The following is a 26,170-nucleotide window of genomic DNA, read 5'->3' on the forward strand; positions in this document are numbered from 1 at the left end:
TGTGTCTCCATAATGACAGCCTAAATTGTGTGAAAACCGCGAACATGGCAATACTGCTCCCAAGTCCCAATTTTGGCAGACCTGTTTCATACTCTCGCGGAATCTTGACATCACTGACATTAAGCTGGATCCCTTCTGGTGTTAACCCCTCACACTGTGAAAGAAAGTAGGGACGTACTCGTAAAATTCTCCAAACGTATACGTGGTTATTCAGCTTTAGGTAGGAGACACATTTCCAGCTACCAAGAGAGCTGAGCGAATTATGGGCCTGACAGAAACTAAAGCAAATATTGCCGAATGTCGGTTGTCATAATTGGCACTGTCCTCGAATCATGAAAATGTTGAATTTACAATGATTTGCAATAGATGGTGCAGAAATACCTTTTATTTCCGTATTTATTAAATACTACAGCCCCATATACTGTGGTTGGGCTAGATAAGAGGCAATGAGTGTGGAATTTCTCGCGATAATCCTTGTTGATTCCGGTCCGGTCGGTGTTGAATGATTCTGTAAAGATGGCGGTCAGCATCCGAGGCCGTCCGAGTCGAAGCATTCGGATGCGAGGTGAGACAATATATATTTCAGTCTGGACCAGAGATTAGCAACCCTCCAGAACACAAAGCGGAACTTTCATTGTACCTGTTAGTTGCTGGCTCCTTGCTAACCGTTAATGCTTGGTGTGTATGGTTTGCTTTGACAGGTCGGAATGACAGTGGGGAGGAAAATGTACCACTCGATCTCTCCAGAGGTGGGTGAATCAGATTGGAGCTTGGAGTCACCATCCCAGCATTGAATCGAAGCTAGCTAATTTATTAGTAGGATGCTGCTAGCTTGCTACTAAATGGCCGAACATGGTAACTCCCTTTATTTACATTTAATTAGTTAGCTACAATGCTAACTGTGTTGACAACCTGGCTAAGTAGCATAGCTAGCAGCAATTCAAAACATGATCATCACGACATTGTTGTTTTGATGCATGTTATGGTTTGGATATTAGCTAGTGTCATTCAATGTTTCTAGCTCACTGCATATGGCTTGTATGCAATTCAATGCTAATTCAATGCCATTGATTTTCTACTAGAGAAATGTGTCCAAGTCCCTTGATTTATTTGCAGAATAGGCCCTTATTGAAGCTAAACTCCAACACACTCCTACTTTATCATCGTAATCCAAATGTTAAGGGCCTGTATTGTATTGTTTATGTTTTTCATCATGGGAGTTTGTAAACAAATTATTTAGTTATTGTTTGAAATGATGTAGCTACTGCATAAAAAGTGACGTAGGCAGACTTACCTCTAGTTTAGGATAGTAGCTCCCCTGTTAAACTGATGGATGTAACAGTAAGCCCCTAAAGGCATTTTCAAAAGTTAGTTGAATCATATTGCACCTTCAAAATGCCACAACCTTGATCAACAGTATGATGATATGGTAATACTGAGTGCCTTTTTTGGTCATTGAAGTGCAATCGGTTTTCACAGCAGAGCAGTTCCACCACAATTCAGCTAAATATACATATTGGCATCTTAACTGTCCTCATTACAGGAACACTCTGTCCAAGTGATATCCCCAGATTTCCTCATGGACACTATGAACCCGAAGTCACTTGACTGAAGCATAGAATAGCACATTCGGACCATTGCCGAATAGTAATGTTTTACTGATTTATCACATAAGATTTTATATTGCTCACTCGGGTGAAGAAATCCCAAATGCCCTGATCCCAAATGTGTTTCTATTTCCAGTTTAGTGTTCCGGTCCCACTCATTAATGAGGCTTAGTCATGCTGGTCTCTCCTGAACACAGTGTGTTCTGTTACTGTAACGCATTGGAACAGAGTTGTAAACCAGTGAGAGAACCTTTCAGTTCATTGTACCTGTTGATGTTTCCTTTCAGATCCTTCAGACAACCTTCGGGAAATCCTTCAGAATGTTGCCAAGCAACAAGGAGTCTCCAACATGCGCAAACTCGGTCACCTGAACAACTTCATAAAGGTTTGTGGTGCAGCATCTCAGCAGACATTAAGTGTATGTAACGTTTGATTTGTTATGTTTGAGTGTGTTCTTACGAGTATGTTTGTCTCTGTCTGTCACAGCTTCTCTGCAATGCAGGCCACTCAGAGGAGAAGCTTGGGTTTACACACGAAGAGATCGTCATCTGGTGATTCTTTCGAGAAATTAATCTTCAGTATTGCTACGTATACAGTACCAGCTGTTTTTTCTTTCTTTTTGTTTGTTTGTTGTTGTTACTTTTACCCCTTTTTCTCCCCAATTTCGTGGTATCCAATTGGTAGTTACTGTCTTGTCTCATCGCTGCAACTCCCGTACGGACTCGGGAGCGGCGAAGGTCGAGAGCCGTGCATCCTCCGAAACACAACCCAGCCAAGTCGCACTGCTTTTTGACACAATGCCCACTTAACACGGAAGCCAGCCGCACCAATGTGTCAGAGGAAACACTGTGCACCTGGCGACTGTGCCAGCGTGCATTGCGCCTGCCCACCGCAGGAGTCGCTAATGCGCGATGGGACAAGAGCATCCCTGCCGGCCCAACCGTCCCTAACCAGGATGACACTGGGCCAGTTGTGCACCGCCCATGGGTCTCCTGGTCGTGGACGGCTGCAACAGAGCCTGGACTCAAACCAGGATCTCTAGTGGCACAGTTAGCACTGTGATGCAGTGCCGTAGACCACTGCGCCACTCAGGAGGTCCCCTACCAGCTGATTTATTTTCTTTCTTTCTTTGACCTATATTTAACTAGGCAAGCCAGTTAAGACAAATTCTTATTTTCAATGACAGCCTATGTTGTTTTCAGTTCCACAATACAATTCATTTTCAACTATAATGAAGTCAAGTGCTAATTTGTTTGTTATTTCTTATTCTTCTCTCCCCCTCGCATTTCCCATCCTGCCCCTTTTCTAGTCTCCGGTTAGCGCTGTTAAATGAGGCTAAGGAGGTGCGAGCTGCAGGGCTGAGGGCTCTACGCTACCTGATCAGAGACAGCGCTATTCTCCAGAAGGTCCTCCGTCTTCAGGTGGACTACTTGATCGCCAGGTGAGTGCTACATCTGAACAGTGTGTGTGTGTGACTTATCCCAATGTTGAGCCCACTTAACCTTTCAACCACTGAGTGACTGAGTATGTCCTTCTCCAGGTGCATAGACATCCAGCAAAGCAATGAGGTGGAAAGGACACAGGCTCTCAGGCTGGTGCGAAAGGTGAGACACCCCAACCTCTCCCAAACTAAATTAATTTCATGCATAGTGTACCATTCAGTAAGATTTCAAAGTACAACCAGTTATTTGAGTGATAATGCCAGAGAAGCTGGTGTTTGGAGGATATATTGGCACGGGGGTTGTTAGGCTCAAGATGAAATCAAGGATCGGCAAACCATGCTAATATATCCTCCAAACACTGGCTTCAAGAGCATTATCACTTATACAATGGGTTAACAATATATTCAAATAATGATTTACATATATTCATTATAAACGTTATTTTGCAGAATTTATTTGTACTATTTCATCCTTCCACAAGATATAGTCTCGACGCAAATTTAGGATTTCTACCTGAGCCAGCTGGTCGTTCGTTCTTTTGGTTCGGTTGCCAGAGACGCAAACCAGTCGTTAAGTCTTTCTGTTCTGTATCTATGGATGTTCTAAATGTTCTATTGCCATACTGGCTGGCAATGTTCTTATCCCTTGCTTGCTAGCTAGCAAACTACGGCTATCTTAGTCACATCTAAACAGTGCAGCCAGAATAACAACAAAGTATTTGTGTTTGTTTAAGCTGTTTTCTAGTGACATTTATTTAGATACATCCATAACAATGAACAAATGATGCGCGATTTCACCTGGCATAGAAAATGTGCTCTCTCGTCAGGACATTGTTCAGAGGAGCTTGCCAACAACACAGCTTTTATTTTTATTTTTTATTTTTATTTATCCGTTATTTTACCAGGTAAGTTGACTGAGAACATGTTCTCATTTGCCGCAATGACCCGGGGAATAGTTACAAGGGAGAGGAGGGGGATTAATGAGCCAATTGTAAACTGGGGATTATTAGGTGACCGTGATGGTTTGATGGCCAGAAAGCTAACACAATCCACTTCAAACTGAAGCTGGAAAGACTGCAAACTAGCTGCACTTCGTTTTGTTTGACCTGTTTTCTATTGACATTTCTTTGTATATATACATAAAAATGATGCTGATTCATGATTTCGACTGGCTGAGAAAAGCTGCCTGCCTGTCGCATCCTGTCTCATCCTGTCTCATCCTGACTCCCGACCCCTACATGTTCATTACGATGGGACAACTGGAGATCGAATTTCAATACTGAAATAATGTTGCAACTGTCAAAGAGAGCAAGGTTTATACAAATCTCCGCTGTTGAAAACTAAATGTTAGTCTAAATGAAATGTGAGGTAATGTCTAGATGCTTTTTACAGTGCAGATCAAGTTTATAAATTGTCTGGCTGGGCTGATGAGACAGTGGATTGTACAGTCAGATGGAACAGAGTAAATGGGCATTTCAACGTCATAGCTTTAGCCGGTGGTAACTTGTGGAATAGACACCGGCTGGAATACGGTTTTAACCAATCAGCGTCCAGGATTAGAGCCACAATCTTTATACCATAGCATTGTTGAACTTGAATACTCATTTCTGATTGGCTTGAAGGGCATTCCAAAGCATGCATTATTTCCCTTTAACACACAGTATATTTGCACGGTACAATTGATTTTTACATGTTTGTTTGAGCTGCTTTTGAAAGTAGAAGTCGAATTGAAAACAGTATTGATATTGTTGAATTCGATTTTCATAATGGCGAGCTCGGACTAATCAAGCAAGTCTGTTTGTTTGGTTACCACGACAACTACTGTAGCGATCTAGTAAACTTTCTAGCTACTTCAGTGGATGTTGAACACATTTCTCGAACGGTAAATAAACACATTTATAGTGGCATGTGTGAAATTATAGCCATGGTATGAAAGGGATAATCAACTCAGGGCTCTATACATTCTCTGGAAAAATAATTCCACTCCGCTACCACATCGTGGAACACACCTTTCACGTCGTTCATTTTTTTCCATAGAACGTATAGCCAGCCCCTCGTTGATGATCCTTTACTTATTTAGTCAACATCTTTCTATCACGTGAGTACTACTATGTGAGACTCTGAACTGTTCCCTCTCTGCTGCCCCCTACAGATGATCACAGTGAATGCACTGCTCTTCCCCTCGTCTGTCACCAACTCCCTTATTGCCGTGGGCAAAGATGGGCTACAGGAGCGAGACCGCATGGTGCGCGTCTGTATCGCCATCATCTGTGAACTTGGTGAGTGAGGCACCACACGTGCCCACACACGTATCTATTTGTGATCTTTTGGTTAAACCCTGTGTGATTCCTTTGTTCTGCAGCTGTGAAAAACCCTGTGGTGGTGGCTCAGAGGAGTGGTCTCAGCACCATTCTGAAGAACGTGATCGACTGTCAGCTGAGCCGCATCAACGAGGCACTCATCACTACCATCCTACACCTCCTCAACCACCCACACACACGCCAGTATGTGCGCTCAGATGTGGAGCTCGAGGTACTGATAATACACGCTCGAGCAGCATTCATTAATAGGAATTTGATTCATTTGATTATTTTCCTCATTGAATGTGATTTTAGTTTTTCTCGTTCTGTTTTTCTTCCAGCAAATCCTGGCCCCGTACACAGACTTTCACTACAGACACAATGCAGACACATCAGAGGGGCAACTCAAGTAAGTGTGGATTTTACATACAGTACCAGTCAAAAGTTTGGACACCTACTCATTCAAGGGTTTTTCTTTATTTTACTATTTTCTACATTGTATAATAGTAGTGAAGACATGAAAAATATGAAATAACACATATGGAATGTAGTAACCAAAAAGTGTTTAACAAATCAAAATAAATTTGATATTTGAGATTCTTCAAAGTAGCCACCCTTTGCCATGATGACAGCTTTGTACACTCTTGGCATTCTCTCAACCAGCTTCATGAGGAATGCTTTTCCAACAGTCTTGAAGGAGTTCCCACATATGCTGAGCACTTGTTGGCTGATTTTCCTTCACTCTGCAGTCCAACTCATCCCAAACCATCTCAATTGTGTTGAGGTCAGGTGATTGTGGAGGCCAGGTCATCTGATACAGCACTCTCCTTCTTGGTCAAATAGCCCTCACACAGCCTGGAGGTGTGTGTTGGGTCATTGTCCTATTGAAAAACAAATGATAGGCCCACTAAGCACAAACCAGATGGGATGGCGTATAGCTACAGAATGCTGTGGTATCCATGCTGGTTAAGTGGGCCTTGGATTCTAAATAAATCACAGACAGTGTCACCAGCAAAGCACCCTGACACCATCACACCTCTTCCTCCATGCTTCACGGTGGGACCACACATGCGGAGATCATCTGTTCACCTACTTTGCGTCTCACAAAGACACGGCGGTTGGAACCAGAAATGGCAAATTTGGACTCATCAGACCAAAGGACAAATTTCCACTAATGTCTAATGTCCATTTCTGGTGTTTCTTGGCCCAAGCAAGTCTCTTATTATTGGTGTGCTTTACTAGTGGTTTCTTTGCAGCAATTCGACCATGTAGGCCTGATTCACACAGTCTCTTCTGAACAGTTGATGTTGAGATGTGTCTGTTACTTGAACTCTGAAGTATTTGTTTGGGCTGCAATTTCTGAGGCTAGTAACTAATGAACTTATCAGTCAGTTAAGAACAAATTATTATTTACAATGACGACCTACCAAAATGCAAAACGGCCTACCGAAATGCAAAACATAAACTGGTTCAGTTTGTCTCAATTGTTGAATCTTATGTTCATACAAATATTTACACATGTTAAGTTAGCTGAAAATAAACGCAGTTGACAGTGAGAGGACGTTTATTTTTTTGCTGAGTTTGTGTGTCCAAACTTTTCACTGGTGTTGTTTTTACTGTATCAATTACTTTGGGGATGTTAATCATGCATTTTGATGTCCACACCAGGGAAGATAGGGAAGCTCGTTTCCTGGCCAGTAAGATGTCCATAGTTGCTTCCTTTCGCTCCTGGTCAGGTAAACATTGATCCTTCATATTCAATAATCTGTGAGTTTGAGTGTCTATATACCCTGATAGCTTTGATAAATGTTATTAGTGATGTGGTATAAACGTGTTCTTACCTGACCCTATGCTCTCTTTCTGTCTCAATCTCACCCCAGGCATCATTAACCTGTGCAAGACAGGCAACTCTGGAATCCAGTCTCTTATTGGCCTGCTCTGTATACCAAATGTGGAAGTAAGGGTAAGCATAGCATCAAATGGACATTATCAGCATGTGACAACTGAGGTCAAAAGGAATACAGTGTCCTCAAGTTTACCTCGAGATTGCTCTATGGTTGGGCTCAAAAACACAGATAACAATGTCACTCAGTTTAATGTAGGAATAATGTAGAGCACTCCCCTAAAACATACTATTTTCCCACTCCTCATCAAAATGTTATACATTTTTAATTAGGGGATAATGGAGTCATTATTAGACTGTGTAAGTAAACATGGCTCCTCTCAATCTCCCACAGAAAGGCTTGTTGGAGGTGATGTATGATATATTCCGGCTCCCCATGCCTGTTGCGACTGCAGACTTTATTGAAGCACTTATCAGTGTGGGTGGGTACAATGTCACTGTTCACGTAAATAACCCCAAACTGCCTTATCATGCATCTCATGCACCATATATTATTGAGTCACAAGGTGTTCTTGTCTCTATACTGCCCCTGTAGACCCCAGTAGGTTCCAAGACAGTTGGAGGTTATCAGACGGCTTTGTGGCTTCTGAAGCCAAATGTATCCTTCCACATCGAGCTCGGTCAAGGTAAAAAAAAAAAAAAAAAATCCCTGAATTTCAACTCTCCTTTACACATGATTATGGGACACATTCTCTGCATAAACTCAGTGTTCTCTGTCTGCCCCCTCAGGCCTGACCTAATGGATAACTACCTGGCTTTGGTACTGTCTGCCTTCATCAAGAGTGGACTTCTTGAGGTGTGGACATCAATGTCAGAGGATCAATAAGTTTGTGTATATTCAACCAAATAGTGCTGTTGGATATCTGTCACTACCTAAAGATCCCACACGCAAGCCACTGTTGCCTGTCGTGTAAAGCCTGTGTACCGCTCAACAGGGTCTGATTGAGGTTATCACAAGCACCGATGACAACAACGCTGTGCGAGCAATCATTCTACTGGGAGAACTGCTTCACATGGTAACTCAAGTCATTGTCCTCTAAGATGTTAACATTATGTGGGGTCAATGAACTGGACCAGAGGATATGCTCTAGCAGTTTTTGACACGTTCGTTTTTAATTATAATTTTTTTGGTGTCAGTTTGTAATTTGTTTTTCATGGTTCTTGTAACTGTTTTATTTTTGTTCCCCCAGGCCAACACCATCCTCCCACACTCCCACAGCCACCACCTGCACTGCCTGCCCACACTCATCAACAAGGCTGCCTCTTTCGACATCGCCCAGGAGAAGAGACTGTGAGTTCACTATAGACAGGGACCGTTGTGAGGAATTTACTCTGTAGCAGACAGGAGCAAAGGCTGTGTGACTATAGTTACATGAAACTTCCTACACTAATCTTCATTAAACAATGCATATGCTACAGGAGAGTCCCATAAAATACTTTGGATTTTGTGTTATTGACAATGGCACGACATCTATTGTCTTTTTTCAGACGGGCGAGTGCAGCGGTCAACTACCTGAAGCGCTTCCACGAGAAGAAGAAGAAAGGACCCAAACCCAACAGCCTGTACCTGGACCACATCATCCGCAAATCAAAGGCTTCACACTACTGTAGAGACCAGCACTTTAGACCACAGAGAGATATATTTGTCATTAAGGTACATATCAAACCATGTCCCTGTGTTGCAACAAAAGCATCTAGGATTTGCTGTGGTGGTATTTGAAATGCTGTCCTTGTTTGCATTGCAGGACACTGAGGATGCTCTCATGATGAACCTGAAAGACAGCCACATCCTGAACCACAAAGAGAACCTGGACTGGAACTGGGTTCTCATCGCAACAATACTGAAGGTGAGTGGAGCAGGACTGCAATAAATCCAAACTTATTACAGTCTCTTTTTCAGTACTGTCTCTCTTCAATTGAAGATTTTTTTTCATGTTGCCTTTACCCATCTGCAGTGGCCCAACGTTAACCTGCGGAGCAATAAAGATGAACAAATACACAAGTAAGTAACATTACAACCACTTTTTTCACCAAACCAAAGGTAACATGAAGGGAATGTGCTTGTGGTGTTTGACTCTTTTGTTGCCTTTCCTCTCTGTCTGACGCTGGGCTTCTCTCTCTGTCTGTCTGACTGACTGACGCTGGACTTCTCTGTCTGTCTGACGCTGGGCTTCTCTCTCTCTGTCTGACTGACGGTGGGCTTCTCTCTCTCTGTCTGTCTGACTGACGCTGGACTTCTCTGTCTGTCTGACGCTGGGCTTCTCTCTCTCTCTCTGTCTGACTGACGGTGGGCTTCTCTCTCTCTGTCTGTCTGACTGACGCTGGACTTCTCTGTCTGTCTGTCTGACGCTGGACTTGTCTGTCTCTCTGTCTGTCTGACCCTGGGCTTCTCTCTGTCTGTCTGACTGTCTGATGCTGGGCTTCTCTGTCTATCTGATGCTGGGCTTCTCTGTCTGTCTAACGCTGGGCTTCTCTCTGTCTCTGTCTGACTGACTGACGCTGGGCTTCTCTCTCTGTCTGACTGACTGACGCTGGGCTTCTCTCTCTCTCTGTCTGTCTGACTGACGCTGGGCTTCTCTCTCTCTCTCTGTCTGTCTGACTGACGCTGGGCTTCTCTCTCTCTCTCTGTCTGTCTGACTGACGCTGGGCTTCTCTCTCTGTCTGTCTGTCTGACGCTGGGCTTCTCTGTCTGTCTGACGCTGGGCTTCTCTGTCTGTCTGACGCTGGGCTTCTCTGTCTGTCTGATGCTGGGCTTCTCTCTGTCTGTCTAACGCTGGGCTTCTCTCTTTCTCTGTCTGACTGACTGACGCTGGGCTTCTCTCTCTGTCTGTCTGACTGACGCTGGGCTTCACTCTTTCTCTGTCTGACTGACTGACGCTGGGCTTCACTCTTTCTCTGTCTGACTGACTGACGCTGGGCTTCTCTCTCTCTCTGACTGACTGACGTTGGGCTTCTGTCTCTGCAGGTTTGTGCGCAGGCTGCTGTTCTTCTATAAGCCCAGCAGTAAGCTGTATGCCAGCCTGGAGCTGGACCACAGCAAAGCCAGGCAGCTCACTGTGGTGGGATGCCAGTTCATTGAGTTCCTCCTGGAGTCTGACGAGGTGAGAGGGTTTACTATGAGGTAAAACTCTAATAGACTACTGATATTTACAAACAGCAGTAGAGAATTCCACTATGCAGGCCTATTAATGAACAATAAAATACAAGTTTTAAACAACTTCTGATTGTAAACTCTTTTGATAATCAAATAATGACATGACCTTACTTTGACCTCTCTCACCATGTCCAACATTACCTGAACATTACGTTTCTGTGTGTCAGGATGGGCAGGTGTACCTGGAGGACCTGGTGAAGGACATAGTCCAATGGCTCTCCTCTTCCTCGGGGCTGAAGCCTGACCGCAGTCTCCAGAGCAACGGGCTGCTCACCACCCTCAGCCAGCACTACTTCCTGTTCCTGGGCACTCTTTCCTCACACCCGCACGGCGTCAAGATGCTGGAGAAGTGCAGTGTCTTCCAGTGGTCAGTCTCTTAATGTCCATTAGTGTGTTATCCGGGTGTTTTCTTCCGGGTGTTTTTTTTTTTCTTGGGAGATCCCTAGTACCTTCAACAGGCCCATTTTTAGAGGTGCCTGGTGTCGTTGTAAGCTACTGCAGAGCATTTCCTTTGTCCTCTTTCACTCTCACTTCATCTTCACTCAAGTCACTGTGTTGTTGTGCGTACGGTACTTGAGCAGTGCATTGACCCTGTGCTCTCCGACTAGCCTGTTGAACATCTGTACACTGAAGAATCAGGACCACCTGCTGAAGCTCACTGTGTCCACACTGGACTACAGCCGTGACGGGCTGTCCAGGGTCATCCTGTCCAAGATCCTCACCGCTGCCACTGACGTAAGAACACCATCTCCTGCACTGAGAACGCACAGATGTAATTCACACAATAATTGATCAATCTTGGTTTCATAGAGAGGGCGGAGGAGCTTGCACAAGTTTTTGGAAAGAAACTACCTGTATTTAATTTGTTTATTGTGATGTGCAATTTGGTTTGTTGTGCTTTAAACGGAGCGTATGTGTTAGGGTTTCAGAATGACAGTAACTCCATAGCAACATCGCAAGACTTTCGGGAACACCCGTGAACCAGACTAAACGGACCAGGCCGGGGTTTGGGGTTTGAGAAGTCAATGAGAGTAGTGAACAATTCTTCCTTAGTTGTTCATTTAAACCTCAATCTAAAAGGCAGAATGTAGATTCGAGCCAAAGTCTGTAGTAGTTCACGAGTAACCTCGTTGAAAGTGGCAAACCGACACGTTAGAATCTTTGTCAAAAACAATTTAACATCAAAGGAGTGCCGTTGATTTGACGGTCTGCACATGCACAGTACGGAGTGAGGTGACCGTTGCACCCGACGACGTGTTTCTACTCGTGAGCCTAGCTAGCCAACGTCGCCATGACATGTGCTACAAGTGTGATAGGGGGTGATTTCTATTGAAGAAGCAGTTTTATCCAATCTTCATACTGTCTTTGTCTCTAGCCTGTCCTCTTCTACCGTCTGTTTGTGTACCACAGAACTGCAGGCTGTATGCCACTAAACACCTGCGGGTGCTGTTGCGTGCCAACGTGGAGTTCTTCAGTAATTGGGGCATCGAGCTCCTGGTCACCCAGCTCCACGACCGCAACAAGACCATCTCCATGGAGGCGCTGGACATACTGGATGAGGCCTGCGAGGACAAGGTGAGGAATGAGGCGCCTGAGTTTTTGTTGCGGTGTCTTGCTATGTCATCCCTGGTCACTGCTGTACCTTACGGTCTGTAATTTAGTTTTAATCCAGTAGTTTTTGACTCCAGTAGTGTATTAGCTGAGATGTATTTTCTTTTCCTCCAGGCAAACCTCCATGCTCTGATCCAGATGAAGCCAGCTCTCACACACCTGGGGGACAAGGGTGTCCTGCTGCTGCTACGGTAAGCTGCTGGGAGAAAACTCTGCTCTTATTTGTAGTCTGTATTAGGTCCTTTTGTCTCTAACCTCATGTCATTTTTCTCTCCAGGTTCTTGTCCATTCCAAAGGGCTTCTCCTACCTCAATGAGAGGGGCTACGTCACCAAGCAGCTAGAGAAATGGCAGAAGGTACATTCATACTCAAGCAAACAATGTAATAAATTATGAGTTGCATGTTTTGGCTGTCGTATGAGCGCATAAAAAAAACTGGTTGAGTTTTTATGTCATCGTATGTTTTGTAGGAGTATAACCTGAAATATGTGGACATGATAGAGGAGCAGCTGAACGAGGCTCTCACCACGTACCGTAAACCTGTCGACGGAGACAACTATGTACGTCGAAGCAACCAAAGGTTACAGAGACCAAATGTTTATCTTCCTGTGCATCTGTACAGCCAGCTTGTCCATGACAAGACAGGCTGCCATCTACTGGAAGTCCAGGTAACTGCAGCTAGTTGAACCACCCACTATTACACTGGTCAAGTATCAATTAGGCCTACAGGCATAATGCATTTCCCATTTTCGTTTCTTACTTTCTCATTAGAATGTGGTTCCTGACCTAAGCTACACTGTTCGCTCCCCAATGCTGGACAAGTGGGAGGGCATTAAACAGCTTAAGGCAGCACTTTGGGCCCTGGTCAGTATAATTAAGAATGACTAACTACCACATCTATTCTAATTCGAGGAGTTTCCCAATTATGTGCCAATTATTGACATGATTCACCCATGAAATCGTTTTCCTAATAACATGAGAATTAATGTTGTTTGTTTCCAGGGTAACATAGGGTCGTCAAACTGGGGGTTGAACCTCCTGCAAGAGGAAGGGGTGATCCCTGACATAGTGGTTCTGGCTCTGCACTGTGAGGTTCTCTCCGTCAGAGGGTAAGACGTATTCATGTTTGAAACTCTCATATTGAAGGTGCTTCTAGTGAAGCAACATGCTTGTGCTGTCCCATAAGATTACTATATCTCTGTCCAGGACCTTTCTGTAATGTCTGACTCTGTGTAGGACGTGTCTGTACGTGTTGGGGCTGATCTCGAAGACTCGTCAGGGTTGTGACATGCTGAAGCAGCACGGCTGGGACGCTGTGAGACATAGCCGCCGGACGTTGTGGCCCGTTGTCCCTGATGACATGGAGCCCCACCCCAACCCCCCCAGCCTGCTGTCCTCAGTCCCCTCCAGCCTCAGCCTCGCCTCTGACTCCACCAGCTCCATGCACAACAGTGAGAGTGACTCCACACAACCCAGTAAGTCTCTAGTCGTCATTGTGCAACTAGTTATAATTTATTTTAACTGGTACAGTATCTCCAAATGTTTACACCAAACTACCAAGTACATTTGATTTATAATATATATCCTTATTATTTTAATAAATACTTTCTTAACACTTTTTTTCTTAACTGCATTGTTGGTTAACGGCTTGGAAGCGTTTCACAGTAAGGCCTACCCCTGTTATATTTGGTGCATGTGACAAAAACAATTTGTTTTGATTAACCGTGAAAGGTCACTTCCAGGTATGTACATCATGGACGATGAGAGGCTGGAGAACTGTGACCTGTCGGACGATCCTCCTATGTACATGAGACCCAAGTACAAAGACCGCAGCCCCTTCAACCTCCTGGCCTCCAGCCGCTTCCGCAACCGCCTCCTCCACTCCCTGTCGCTATCTGGGAAGAAGCTCCGCAGCAACAGCGACCCCAAGGGCATTCCCAGGGGCCACGGAGGAGGGGTAGAGGGGGAACAGGGGCGCAAACGCACCGTCACCGAGCCCAGCTACACCTTTGGATCTTCAGACGTCTTCCCAATCTATAATGACGGCCACCTGCCCAAAAGCCCCTCTGTCAACCTAGAAACTTCCTTTGTGGGCAGCAAGGCATCTGAGAACCGGGGCAGCACCCCCAGCTTTGGGGAGGGGGAGGGGAGGTTGCCAGGCCGGTCAGTGGGGGTAGGAGGGTCAGGGGTGGGTGAGAACCAGAGAGAACAGGCTAGCCGGGAGCGCCTGGCTGGGTATGGCCCGTCCGGAGGAGGCGGGGGGACTCAGTTTAAATCGCGCAGTCAGAGCTTCAACACGGACACGACCACCAGCGGCATCAGCTCTATGAGCTCCAGCCCCTCCAGGGAGACCCTGCCCTCCACCATCGACACGGACGGTGTCAGCATCAACAGTGTGATCAGCGCCCAAACCATCCAGACCCTGACCTCCCTCACCCCCCAGCCCCACACCGCCCACCTCTCCTCCCTGTCTAAATCCAGCTCTGCCTCCCTGGTGCCCCCCGGCTCCTCCCACACCCTTCCTCGCCGCGCCCAGTCCCTCAAGTCGCCCTCGTTGACCACCCTGAGCGGCCTAACGGACTGCAGCCTCATGTACTCCAACTCCCGGGAAGCGCTGGGCTACGCCACGCTGAAGTACGCAAGTTGTCGTGACACGTACGCCAGTCAGCGTGATGCGCTGGGCTACGCTACGCTGAAGAGGCTTCAGCAGCAGAGGATCCACTCATCCCTGTCCCACAGCGAGGCTCTGGCTTCCCCAGCCAAAGACATGCTCTTCACCGATACCATCAACATGAAGACTGGCAGCCTGGACTCCAGACTCACCCCAAGGAGGTAACAGACACGCACATACACATAAATCAGGGATGCAAACTAGTCACCTTTTGGCAAAATTTGCCGTTTTGAATCCAAAATAAGTGACCTAAGTGATTCATGTAGATCCGATGAGAAAAGTTTGGATGGGGGAGGTTTGGATCACTACTGGCTGTAAGAGAACGAGTGATGCGCGCTTGGAGCAATACTGGCTGCTGTATCCAAGGCTCAACCAGTCGTTTACATAACAACAGAATGCAGCGCAGTATGTGACTGAAGAAAGAAGAGACAACCAACTTACTAGTTACAGCATCAGCTCACACTCTCTGGAAAGTCAGCTTGCCAGTTACAGCAGCGATAACGAAGAGGTAACGTTAGGTGAGGAGCCTGACCACGGAGACGGGGGTGAGAAGGTGCTGAAGCGTACTTCATGAGCTGTAGCCGAAAAACTACTGGCATTTCGAAAGTTTGAAGTGAGGGAGAAAGTGTGATGGAACAAGTATTACCATTGTTAGGTATCTTCTTAGCTGGATCGAATTTTCAGTAGCTAGCCAGAGAAATGTTGAGCAACATTAGCCGACTTATCTGATCAAGTAATTGAGTTTATGGTGTGAAAATTAGCTTACCAATAAAGTCCGCCAGCTAACGTTACAACCTTATGAGCTAACATTAGTAACCTAACCAATTCACTATAATATTAACTGGTATACGACTCCTTGCCGTTCCCCTCTTAGAACTCCCCATCCCGGATCCGGGATCGTGACTACGGCTCAAGCTCATTACCATAACGCACAATGCGAAAAAATATTCCTAAAAATATTTAACCTCCACACATTAACAAGTCTAATAGCTCAAATGAAAGATAAACATCTTGTTAATCTACCCAGCAAGTCAGATTTCTAAAATGTTTTACGGCGAAAACATAGCACATATTTATATTAGATAACCACCGAAACAAAAGGCAAGCGGCGGCCATTTTGTCCCAGACAAAATAAAATTTAAAAGTAGGATTAAAAAATAAATAATTCACTAACCTTTTGAAAATCTTCATCAGATGACAGTAATATTACATGTTACACAGTACATTTATTTTTTTTTCAATAATATGCCATTTATATCCATAAATCTCTATTTACAATGACGACATTTCAAAAAATGCTACTCAAATGTCAGGAGAAATGATGATAGCTCCGACAGATAACGTCAGATAACAAGCAATAAACATGACTAAATATACATGTTCTACATATATTTACAAAGATACACTTCTTCTTAATGCAACCGCTGTTACATTTATTTTTAACGTTACAGACATCGTTCACTGGGCTATACTATGAGTCAGCGCTCAGATATTAGCAGTATGTCTCCTCTACGTTTGGAGTCCACAGAAACACCAAATAACCACATAAATATTCCCTTACCTTTGATGTTCTTCCATCAGAAGATGTAGAAGGAGTCATACTTACCCAATACATCATTTGGTTTCACGTTGTGTGTCTCTGTATTAGCACATGTTAACAGCTTCGGCTGAAATGCATCCAAAATGACTTCTGGTCCAGCACTCTTGCGCATCAAAACTTCCAATGTTGATATTATATGTCCACTAAACTGGTCAAACAATGTGAAAAATCGAGCTTTATGATGTTTTTAGCATGTAGAACAAAGATCAGCGCGAACAGACAATCCGGCTTCAAATGCTGGATCATTCCAAATCGGCCGCGCGCAAAGAGTGCCTGTTTTTCAGAGGGACACAAGCAATTTCGCCCGCCAAACGTGCAGGGCTCGTGGGATTCTCACAATGAACGTGCCATTTGAAAGCTGACATCGCGCTGAACAGATAGAGACTGTTCCTGGATCGGTAACAGCCTGGCAAGGGTGGGGGCCATGACGTCAAAGTTGACCCAACTTTTCTCTTCACAAGAGAGAGTTTGGGAGAAAGGCTGCCCTGAGAGTTCTGCTTCACATACAGACATAATTTAAACGGTTTTAGAAACTTTAGAGTGTTTTCTATTCAATAATAATTTTTATATGCATATATTAGCAATTTTGGGAAAAAATATTTTCAGTTTACTATAGGTACGCACTTTCTCCAACGGGGGCAGTATAGAGGGGGAGCTCTAAGAGGTTATTAAGTTATAACGCGTTAGTTGCTTACTGGATCCTGGCAATCTCTGTGAAATGCTAACGAACTAACCACCATCTGTTAAAACTAGCGGCACCCCTCGACAACATTCCGCGAAATTCAATTATTATTATTTTTCAAACATTAACAAGTGCAATACACCAAATGAAAGAAACTTCTTGTTAATCTACCCATCGTGTACGATTTCAAAAAGGCTTTTACAGCGAAAGCACAACATATGATTATGTTAGGTCAGAACCAAGTCACAAAAACACACACAGCCATTTTTCCAGAGAGGAGTCACAAAAAGCAGAAATATAGATCAAATTAATCACTAACCTTTGATGATCTTCGACAGATGACACTCATAGGACACAATACATGTATGTTTTGTTCGATAAAGTGCATATTTATATCCAAAAATTGCAGTTTACATTGGCGCGTTACGTTCAGTAATGTTTTGCTTCCAAAACATCCGGTGATTTTGCAGAGAGCCACATCAATTTAGAGAAATACTCATAATAAACATTGATAAAAGATACAAGTGTTATTCACAGAATTAAAGATATACTTCTCTTTAATGCAACCACTGTGTCAGATTTTTTTTTTTTTTTTTACTGGGACGGAGTAGCAAGCAGGTTACTCTGGGCACACTTTTCATCCAAACGTGAAAATGCTGCCCACTATCCCAAACAGGTTTTAACAAATGTTTCCCCTCTACGGTATGTGGTGAATTTTCCGAATGAGAGAATTAGGTGAAAACAAGCAACTTCTCATTTAACAATTGGATTCAGGAATTAAGTGTAGCTGGAGCTGGAACTGGCTTAAGCTGGATGCCACTATAGAGGTGAAAGGAACACCACACACTTTCCCTCTTTTACACTTTTGCTGGCACATTGTAGAACAGATGTTCACAGACAGAAAGTGTACAATGTAATAATGTGCACTGTAGCCCAAATATATTGTTTTTGTTGTGTTGAACTTGACAGTTACACGTGTGTGTGAGTGAGGGGGAAATATACTTTTTTTTTTACTCAGTGAACATTATTTTGCACACATGTAGCCTTGTGTCCTTGATTGATGTCTATAGTGGCCACGATAACAGAGCAAAAATAGAATGCCTGTTTGTTTCATTCTATTTCTACTTTAAGATGTACTTTTTTTCCAATATAAGTGCAATATTTACAGTTTAAGTCAGAAGTTTACATACACCTTAGCCAAATACATTTAAACTCAGTTTTTCATAATTTCTGACATTTAATCCAAGTAAAAATTCCTAGTCTTAGGTCAGTTAGGATCACCACTTTATTTTAAGAATGTGAAATGTCAGAATAATAGTAAAGTGATGTATTTAAGCGTTTATTTCTTTCATCACATTCCCAGTGGGTCAGAAGTTTACATACACTCAATTAGTATTTGGTAGCATTGCCTTTAAATTGTTTAACTTGGGTCAAACGTTTTGGGTAGCCTTCCACAAGCTTCCCACAATAAGTTGGGTGAATTTTGACCCATTCCTCCTGAGAGAGCTGGTGTAACTGAGTCAGGTTTGTAGGCCTCCTTGCTCGCACACGCTTTTTCAGTTCTGCCCACAAATTGTCTATAGGATTGAGGTCAGGGCTTTGTGATGGCCATTCCAATACCTTGACTTTGTTGTCCTTAAGCCATTTTGCCACAACTTTGGAAGTATGCTTGGGGTCATTGTCCATTTGGACCCATTTGCGACCAAGCTTTAACTTCCTGACTGATGTCTTGAGATGTTGCTTCAATATAGCCACATAATTTTCCTTCCTCATGAAGCCATCTATTTTGTGAAGTGCACCAGTCCCTCCTGCAGCAAAGCACCCCCACAACATGATGGTGCCAACAAGACATTTGTGGTGGTTGAAAAAACGTGTTATAATGACTCCAACCTAAGTGTATGCCAACTTCTACGTTCACAAGCGTTCTATTATAAAGGCTGTCATGGCTAACTGCAATATTACTGTATTGTTTTTTTTCTCAAGACTTGAGTGTCATTTGCAGTAAAGTCTCGGCAACAAATAACATTGGATTTGATTTCTTTAAATTTTTTTGCCTTTGAGTTAGGGTCATATTAACCACTTTTATTTTATACACAGAGACTGATCATGTAGATCATATTCTTTGTTGTTTAATTAGTTAACCTGCATTTCCTTCTAGCAGGGATTCTTTTGCATGATTCAGTGTTTTTTAAGTGTCACCTTTTTGGGCCCTCAGTAGTTTGCATCCCTGATACATACACCTACACACATTCAAACATATGCCTCCAATCACTCAGTCCCCCCTCGACCTGTCCACACACACACTCCTCTAGGAACTATTTTCCTAGAATCTCCCACGACTAATACAATTTCTCGGAAATAGTCCCATCTCCCTCATGACAAGATCAACAGTTTGACATCTGCTCTGGCTTGAATGAATGTTCCAATTACTTCTGGAATTTGCTGAAATGTACCAGGAACTTTGTTGAAACCAAAACAATGAGTAATTCCACTTGTAACTATTACAACATTTTTTTGTCGTCCACTTCCTCAGTAGACTTATCATCCCATCACCAGGACCATGTTCTTAAACAACAGTATCTGAATAATAATATATAATATAATAATATATATATATATATATGCCATCATGTCATCATCATATATGCCAATCATGTTAAACAACTGTATCTGATGACAGATCTTCGGTAAAGTCGTGTCTCTTCAGCCCTCAGCAGCCCTCCCTCAATGGGAGTAACATGCTGTGTGTGTGCTGTTTCTGATGGTCCCTTTTTCAGTAGGTGCTCAGTAAAAAGGTTTGGCTGTTTGGGTCACGGTGGGCCAGCTGGGTCCAGTCGCAGGCCTGTCAGAGCCCTCCTTCCACGGTGCGTGGACAGACATCTTAACAGGCGCTAGCTCACCCCTCCCTCCCTCTCCCCCTCCTCTATTGGATGTTCCTTATTTGACACCATAGAGGAGGAGCTAAGCTGCAACACCCTCGTCCCCCACATCCACCCTTGGCATCAACGTTATTGTGCCCCTTCTATGGTAGCAAAATTCCAATAACTTCTCCAAAATTCACAGCTTTTCCAGAAATCCTGTTAATTTTGAGTTTGAGTTTATTTTATTTTTACAGGGACATTAATCAACGTTTCAGTAAAAGTGCCGGTTTTAGCCAGCCGGCTAATTTTCAATCGCAGTCCCTGGGCATGTTATTAAAAACAATTTACAATATAGACAATAGCAACATAGGACAAGCAAGACATAGCAACATAGGACAAGCAAGACTTAGCATACAGACACAGCAACATAGAACAAAAAGCAGCAAGACAACATTCATTAAAGCAACAGTGTTTCCACACCTCACAAGCTACAGACAACAGACAACATGGAAAGCGGCAACATTTTGGGGAAGTTACAGAAATGTTGTAACCCTAGGCCCTTCTGAGCCCTGCTGTGGTCATTTGAGTCGACGTGACTCCACTGTTCCTACATCCTAAATGTTCATCTATATTATGGTGTGGGAAGTCTAGCCCTCCTTTTTTCCTGACCCATGTCCCTGACTGAGGCAACCAACTGCTGATTGCATGTAGAAAGTCGAGTCAAACCTACCTCATGTTTGCATTGTTCTATAAGTATAGTCTTGTCTCTTTTACTCAGTATTGATCTCTCTTTCTCCCCACCCCATCAAACTACCTGCCCTGCCTCCTAACTCACTGTATCTCTCTCCATCTCTAGGTTCCTGAAGGCTCTGAGTTTTGCCTCTCTGGATAAGGAGGATCTGCTGAGCCCCATCAGCCAGACCACTCTGCAGCGGTCCTCCTCAGTGAGATCCATGGTGTCCAGTGCCACCTATGGCAGCTCTGATGACTTCATCGGCCTGGCGCTGCCCGTGGACATCAACAACATGTTCCAGGTAGTGACCATCGTTTTACCCCTCTCTCTGAACCCAGACGCACTGAGCCCTCTGGCCCACTCCACTCCCCATCTCATCTGCCCACTGACCTATCAATTTAACTTGTGCTCTAAATATTTGACCAAAGAAATTGATGTTGTTTATATATTTAAGGATAAAGCTGTGAGTGTTGCTAACTGTAGCATCATTTGTTTTTTTAGATCAAAGAAACACCATATTTCCTGAAGAGAACCAGCCCGCCCTCTGAGGACAGATCTGCCAAATTCTTCTCTGGAGACTCTGATGGTAAGAAATACCCCAGGGTCAACACAATCCTTCAGTAAGGATTTGTATAGCACAGAGCTTAAGGGGGGGTGGATCATGGCTCTGCTTGAGATAAGAGGCCCGCTCAGGACCAACAGGCTTGAATAAAAAGAGGTGTGTGTGTGTGTGTGTGTGTGTGTGTGTGTGTGTGTGTGTGTGTGTGTGTGTGTGTGTGTGTGTGTGTGTGTGTGTGTGTGTGTGTGTGTGTGTGTGTGTGTGTGCTCCTACCCCCAGGTCCCAGCCCTCACTCCCGGCATGCTGTGCTCCGCTCCCAGCTGAGCATCACAGAGCTGATGGGGGTGAGCCGTGCAGAGCAGCAGCAGCTACTGGGCTCAGAGGAGACTGGTCTACAGGAACACAACGATGACAACTGCCTCTACTGCACTGGGTTGACTGTGCTTGGCTTCAGCGCATCCAACAGCCACCCAGGTCAGCTGCAGATGCATTATATTTATACTGAACAAAAATGTCAACACAACATGTAAAGTGTTGGTTTCATGAGCTGAAATAAGTTCCCATAAATGTTCCATAAGCTTATTTTTCTCAAATCTTGTGCACAAATTTGTTTATATACATGTTAGTGAACATTTCTCCTTTGCCAAGATAATCAGTCCACCTGACAGGTGTGGCATATCAAGAAGCTGATTAAACAGCATGAACATTACACAGGTGCCCTTTATGCTGGGGACATTAAAAGGCTACTCTAAAATGTGCAGTTTTGTCACACCACACAATGCCGCAGATGCACTTGGCATGCACAATGAACACAATTGCATTTTATCGATGACAATTTGAATGTAGAGAAAGGCTGTGATGAGTTCCTGAGGCCCATTGTTTTGTTTTTTGGGGGGGAGGGGGACCAACAGATGCATATCTGTATTCCCAGTCTTGTGAAAACCATAGATTAGGGTTTATTGAAATACATTTATTTGACTTATTTCCTCATATGAACTGTAACTCAGAAAAGATCATTGAAGTTGTTGTATGTTGCGTTTTATATTTTTGTTCAGTGTGTATATAGAACATTGTGCTGTTTTATCAATTATTTTTACTTTACATTATATTAGCAGTCTGCGACCAATAAACAACTTAATTGAATTCTCCTTTCTCCCTCAGACTTGACGGAGGACCACCCTTTCTCAGAGTGGTGCAGTCCGCCTGTGCAGAATCACCTGGAGGTCATGGCCCAAAGCAAAGTGTCAGGGCTGTCTGGGTGCAGTGATGTTATGTCCCAGGGCTCCCCAGGAAGCACCCGCAGCACTGAACTGGTTTTAGGTAAGTGTTTTAAAAATATATATTTTCTCTCATACAATGCTTTTCTCACAAGCGAAAGGTTATTTTGTTTGTTCAAGAGGAATGGACTAAACCTCCTGGCTATCTGTGGTCTCTCTCCCCTCAGGAGTGAAGTCCATCCCAGAGGATGCGCCGGCCGGCAGGGTTCTCCTCAGGAAGGAGGTCCTGCGTCTGGTGGTCAACCTCAGCTCCTCTGTCGGGACCAAAGGCCACGAGACTAACCTGCTAACGTAAGACACACACACACACATTCCTTTCACAACACACACTCAAACCCGAGGTTGATATCCCTGTTTCTTTTGTCTTAACAGGATCAAGGAGAAGTTCCCCTATGCATTCGATGACATTTGTCTCTACTCTGAGGTGTCCTACCTGCTGGCCCACTGCATGTTTCGTCTGTCGGCACGCCGCTTCATCCAGGAGCTCTTCCAGGACGTGCCATTTATCCCGGTAAACGCACACATTCATAACAATACATGTTGACTGGCTTCTATTGAACTCTGTCTCTTCCTCAGATGTACAAAGAGGCAGAGAGCATCCTCTCCATGCCGCCAAAGAACGGATCGACTGACCCTCCTGCTGAGCCTTGAGTCATCCTCTGTCTTCCCTTCCCTCTTGCAGCCAGTCAAACCCTGAGTCACACCCCCCAGTCAAAACCTGAGTCACCACTACTGATCTACTAGTCACACACCCCCCTCAGTCAAACATAGTCACCACTACTGCTTAACTTTCAGTAAAACCCCACCCCGACTTGAGTCAACACTAACCACTGAAACACCCCCACATCCTCCCTTAATTCTCCATACCAGAGTGTGTCCTCCTAGGATTTGGACACAAATGGAGAGAAGAGAAACTAGAGGGAATAAATCTGTTCTTCCTATTGACTTTAAGATCTGATGGATGGATAACACAGGATGAACAAACACATGTTTTATCTGACCAAATGAGCAAGCTGTGTTTAAATTTAAAAAAATAAATAAAATAAAAAGTGTAAAAAAATAATAATGTAAAGCTCATATTTGGAAATTCATCACCAACAGAACTTGGACCACAATCAAATCCAAAATGGCATAATACAAACATGTAGAACGGTCCATTATGTCTGAGGGCTTCCTCAGTTTTTATAAGTATATGACTGCAGCCCAACCACTTATATGAAATAACTTAACATGTTGTTTTTAGCTCAGCTTCTCCCAAAGTGGATCCACTGACTTTGACTAAAACACTGAAGAGGACGGGTTCCTCTGCATGACACTAAAACCTCTCCGCATCTGGAGAGATCTGGAGACCATGACATTGTGAATATCCATATGTCTATTTATTGTACCAGAACAAAGAACAAGTGAAGGAGAATAGTGCTGAAAAGGCTTTTGGTATTGCTCTATTGAATGACTGCAGATACAGGTAGGATAGATGATCAGTCACTGATGCAGTTTGGTTGTTGTATGTTTTGTTGACATGTGCTGCAGAGGAAACATTCCTCCTTGCCCCTTGCTGGATGTTGTTGTTGTTTGTCTATGTTTTTAAGCATTCATGCCAAGAACTGAATAACTACATGTAGGAGTGAAATCTACCAAATTATTGCCATTGAACATCGGTCTGTGTGTTTCAGCACAGAGGAGTTATTTACGCTCAGTTATTGAACTGATGTTTGAAACCAAGGCTGCATGCATTATTGTTTATTACCTAGCTAAACCCTAAAGTAAAAGCACAGGGTTAGGACATTAGATTTGGTTCTCGTCAAGGTGAAAGAAGACATATGTATGTGACTATACGGTAGTGTTGATGTAGTCATGTTATCACATGCTAGACTGCTCCTTTTTCTGCCGTGGAATTCCCTAGAACATGGTCCAGGACAACAGTCACTACTTGATGGCCAAGGAGAAATTCTGCTTCAGTATTGGGCAGAAGTAATTTGCCATTCCAGTCAGTTGCCATTCCTTGGGAGATGCTGTCTGCTTGTCCTCATTCCGGTAAAACTGGAGAATAATGAAACTGGAGCAAACATCTTAAAGTGGAGAGCAGGGCGTGCCTGAACATGTGCAATAACAACACTCGTTTCATTTGAAAACCCTTCCAACGACAGCCACTTCCATAATCCAGAAATCTATCTACATGTTTGTGAAATTCTGATGGTTTAAAACATTTCAATATGGGATTGTACTGGTGTTTTTTGCTATGCAAGATGAGTAATGGGGTGTAATGTACTTTTTCAGCTTTTTTAAACATTTTGTTTAGGCAGCTGAAATGACATTGCCTTATTTTTCGGGGGGGGGAAAGTAAATAATTCTGGCCCTAATTATAGCTGAATTAATTGATGAATAGGTTGTGAATATGATAAGCAACCAATGTTAAGGCCACAATCTACCTATGCCTGTTGTAGAGAGAAGACCCTGTCAAAAGCACCTGCTTGGTTTTAGAGTGCTGAGGTTGAGCTTGGGTGGTTTGGGAATTAGATGTTGTGTTGTTTAGTAACTGTTTTAAAGAAATGGTGGTTACCATTGTGTTAATTTCCAACCTGCCTTGAACATTCACTTTGACTGACGATGCTACTTCTATTGCTGCACTGTTTGTGCTGATTCATTCAACAACAACATGCACTTATGACTGACTCAATGGAAATGTTTAGTCCTACTGTTTATGATGGCCTTGGTTAGTTAAGTGATGAAGTGGTTAGAGAAATGGACTGGTGAAAAGAGGATTTGGGTGCAGTTCAATTGCACTGAGCAATCAACATTCCTCTGTATAAATGCATTGTGTTGAAAACATAAGTCCTCTGCAAGTGGAGAATTCTATAGTTGCAGTACAATGTGCATGTTTGATCACTATTCTAAATTAAAAAGAAATGGGGACATTTTAATTTAGCAGATTCCTCTATTCCTTCGTAGATCTTCCTTTTGTATTCAACTAACTGCAAATTCTAAATAAATCAAATGTTACATTTCATAGCAGGTTTTAACATTATACTGATGTTTCAGATAGATGTTGAATAAGGTCAGTTATTTGGGGACATAGTTGTACAAGTTCTGTTATGGACCAAAAAGCCAAACTGACTTAACTAGTTGGAATTGTTCTCTAGCAATTAGAACAAGAAGTAACAACCTCACATATTTAACTGCCATGTGCATTGAGACATTTGAAAAAATGTGCCCCTTGTTCTTAAAGCTCTTTTTCTGAGCTTCTCTAAAGCACTGTATGGAGATCTGAAAACAAATCATTTTATATACCTGTACTGTTTAGGAACAAAGAGACAAAGATAAATGTTTTCTCTTGAGGAAAGATATAACACTTAAGAAGCTGTATGACTTTTTTTTGACCAATTTGTGGTTTCTATGTTTTTGGCATTATATGGGCCATTAGAATAAATCTTAAGGGATGCATATTGATAATAAAAACAGACATCAACTGCTCACTTATGTCACTATTTTTGTGTATATGTGTCTTTATGATGGATTGTCCAAAAACAGTATTCAATCCAAAACCATAAACTAGTTTTCCATCCAATTGGTGAGATTTTCATGCAAATATTCAAAGATTGCATCATTAACAAGAAGCAATAAAACTGCCCTTCTTTAGACTAGTTGAGTATCTGGAGCATCAGCATTTGTGGGTTCGATTACAGGCTCAAAATTAACAGAAACAAAGCCTTTCTTCTGAAACTCGTCAGTCTATTCTTGTTCTGTGAAATGAAGGCTATTCCATGCGAGAAAT

At 43.4% G+C, this 26,170-nt stretch overlaps 1 protein-coding gene across 1 annotated transcript; it reads left to right on the plus strand.

The window, feature by feature from the left end:
- Positions 1-25,871, plus strand: LOC118387727 (rapamycin-insensitive companion of mTOR-like). The gene is made up of 37 exons (XM_052525815.1): positions 1-565; positions 702-749; positions 1,895-1,992; positions 2,094-2,158; positions 2,917-3,048; positions 3,148-3,211; positions 5,201-5,327; positions 5,411-5,580; positions 5,690-5,757; positions 7,017-7,084; positions 7,229-7,311; positions 7,586-7,673; positions 7,787-7,877; positions 7,981-8,047; positions 8,187-8,267; positions 8,442-8,542; positions 8,740-8,905; positions 8,997-9,098; positions 9,207-9,253; positions 10,217-10,352; positions 10,573-10,772; positions 11,014-11,140; positions 11,816-11,980; positions 12,131-12,207; positions 12,294-12,372; positions 12,486-12,683; positions 12,787-12,879; positions 13,018-13,124; positions 13,252-13,490; positions 13,758-14,847; positions 20,686-20,863; positions 21,064-21,148; positions 21,401-21,595; positions 22,283-22,441; positions 22,566-22,689; positions 22,771-22,909; positions 22,975-25,871. Exons 1-37 carry the CDS (start codon positions 517-519, stop codon positions 23,047-23,049), a joined length of 5,181 nt encoding a protein of 1,726 aa, XP_052381775.1. The 5' UTR covers positions 1-516; the 3' UTR covers positions 23,050-25,871.
- Positions 25,872-26,170: the final 299 nt, after the last annotated feature.

This window comes from Oncorhynchus keta, chromosome 9 (genome assembly GCF_023373465.1).
Source record: "Oncorhynchus keta strain PuntledgeMale-10-30-2019 chromosome 9, Oket_V2, whole genome shotgun sequence".
Classification (NCBI taxonomy): Eukaryota; Metazoa; Chordata; class Actinopteri; order Salmoniformes; family Salmonidae; genus Oncorhynchus; species Oncorhynchus keta.

What these genes read in the sequence shown, in the direction of transcription:
- LOC118387727 (XM_052525815.1), top strand. Translation starts at nt 517, where the DNA reads ATGGCGGTCAGCATCCGAGGCCGTCCGAGTCGAAGCATTCGGATGCGA. An exon ending in TCATCGCAACAATACTGAAG is followed by an intron (nt 9,099 to 9,206) that starts GTGAGTGGAGCA and finishes ACCCATCTGCAG; the next exon opens with TGGCCCAACGTTAACCTGCG. An exon ending in AAAGATGAACAAATACACAA is followed by an intron (nt 9,254 to 10,216) that starts GTAAGTAACATT and finishes CTGTCTCTGCAG; the next exon opens with GTTTGTGCGCAGGCTGCTGT.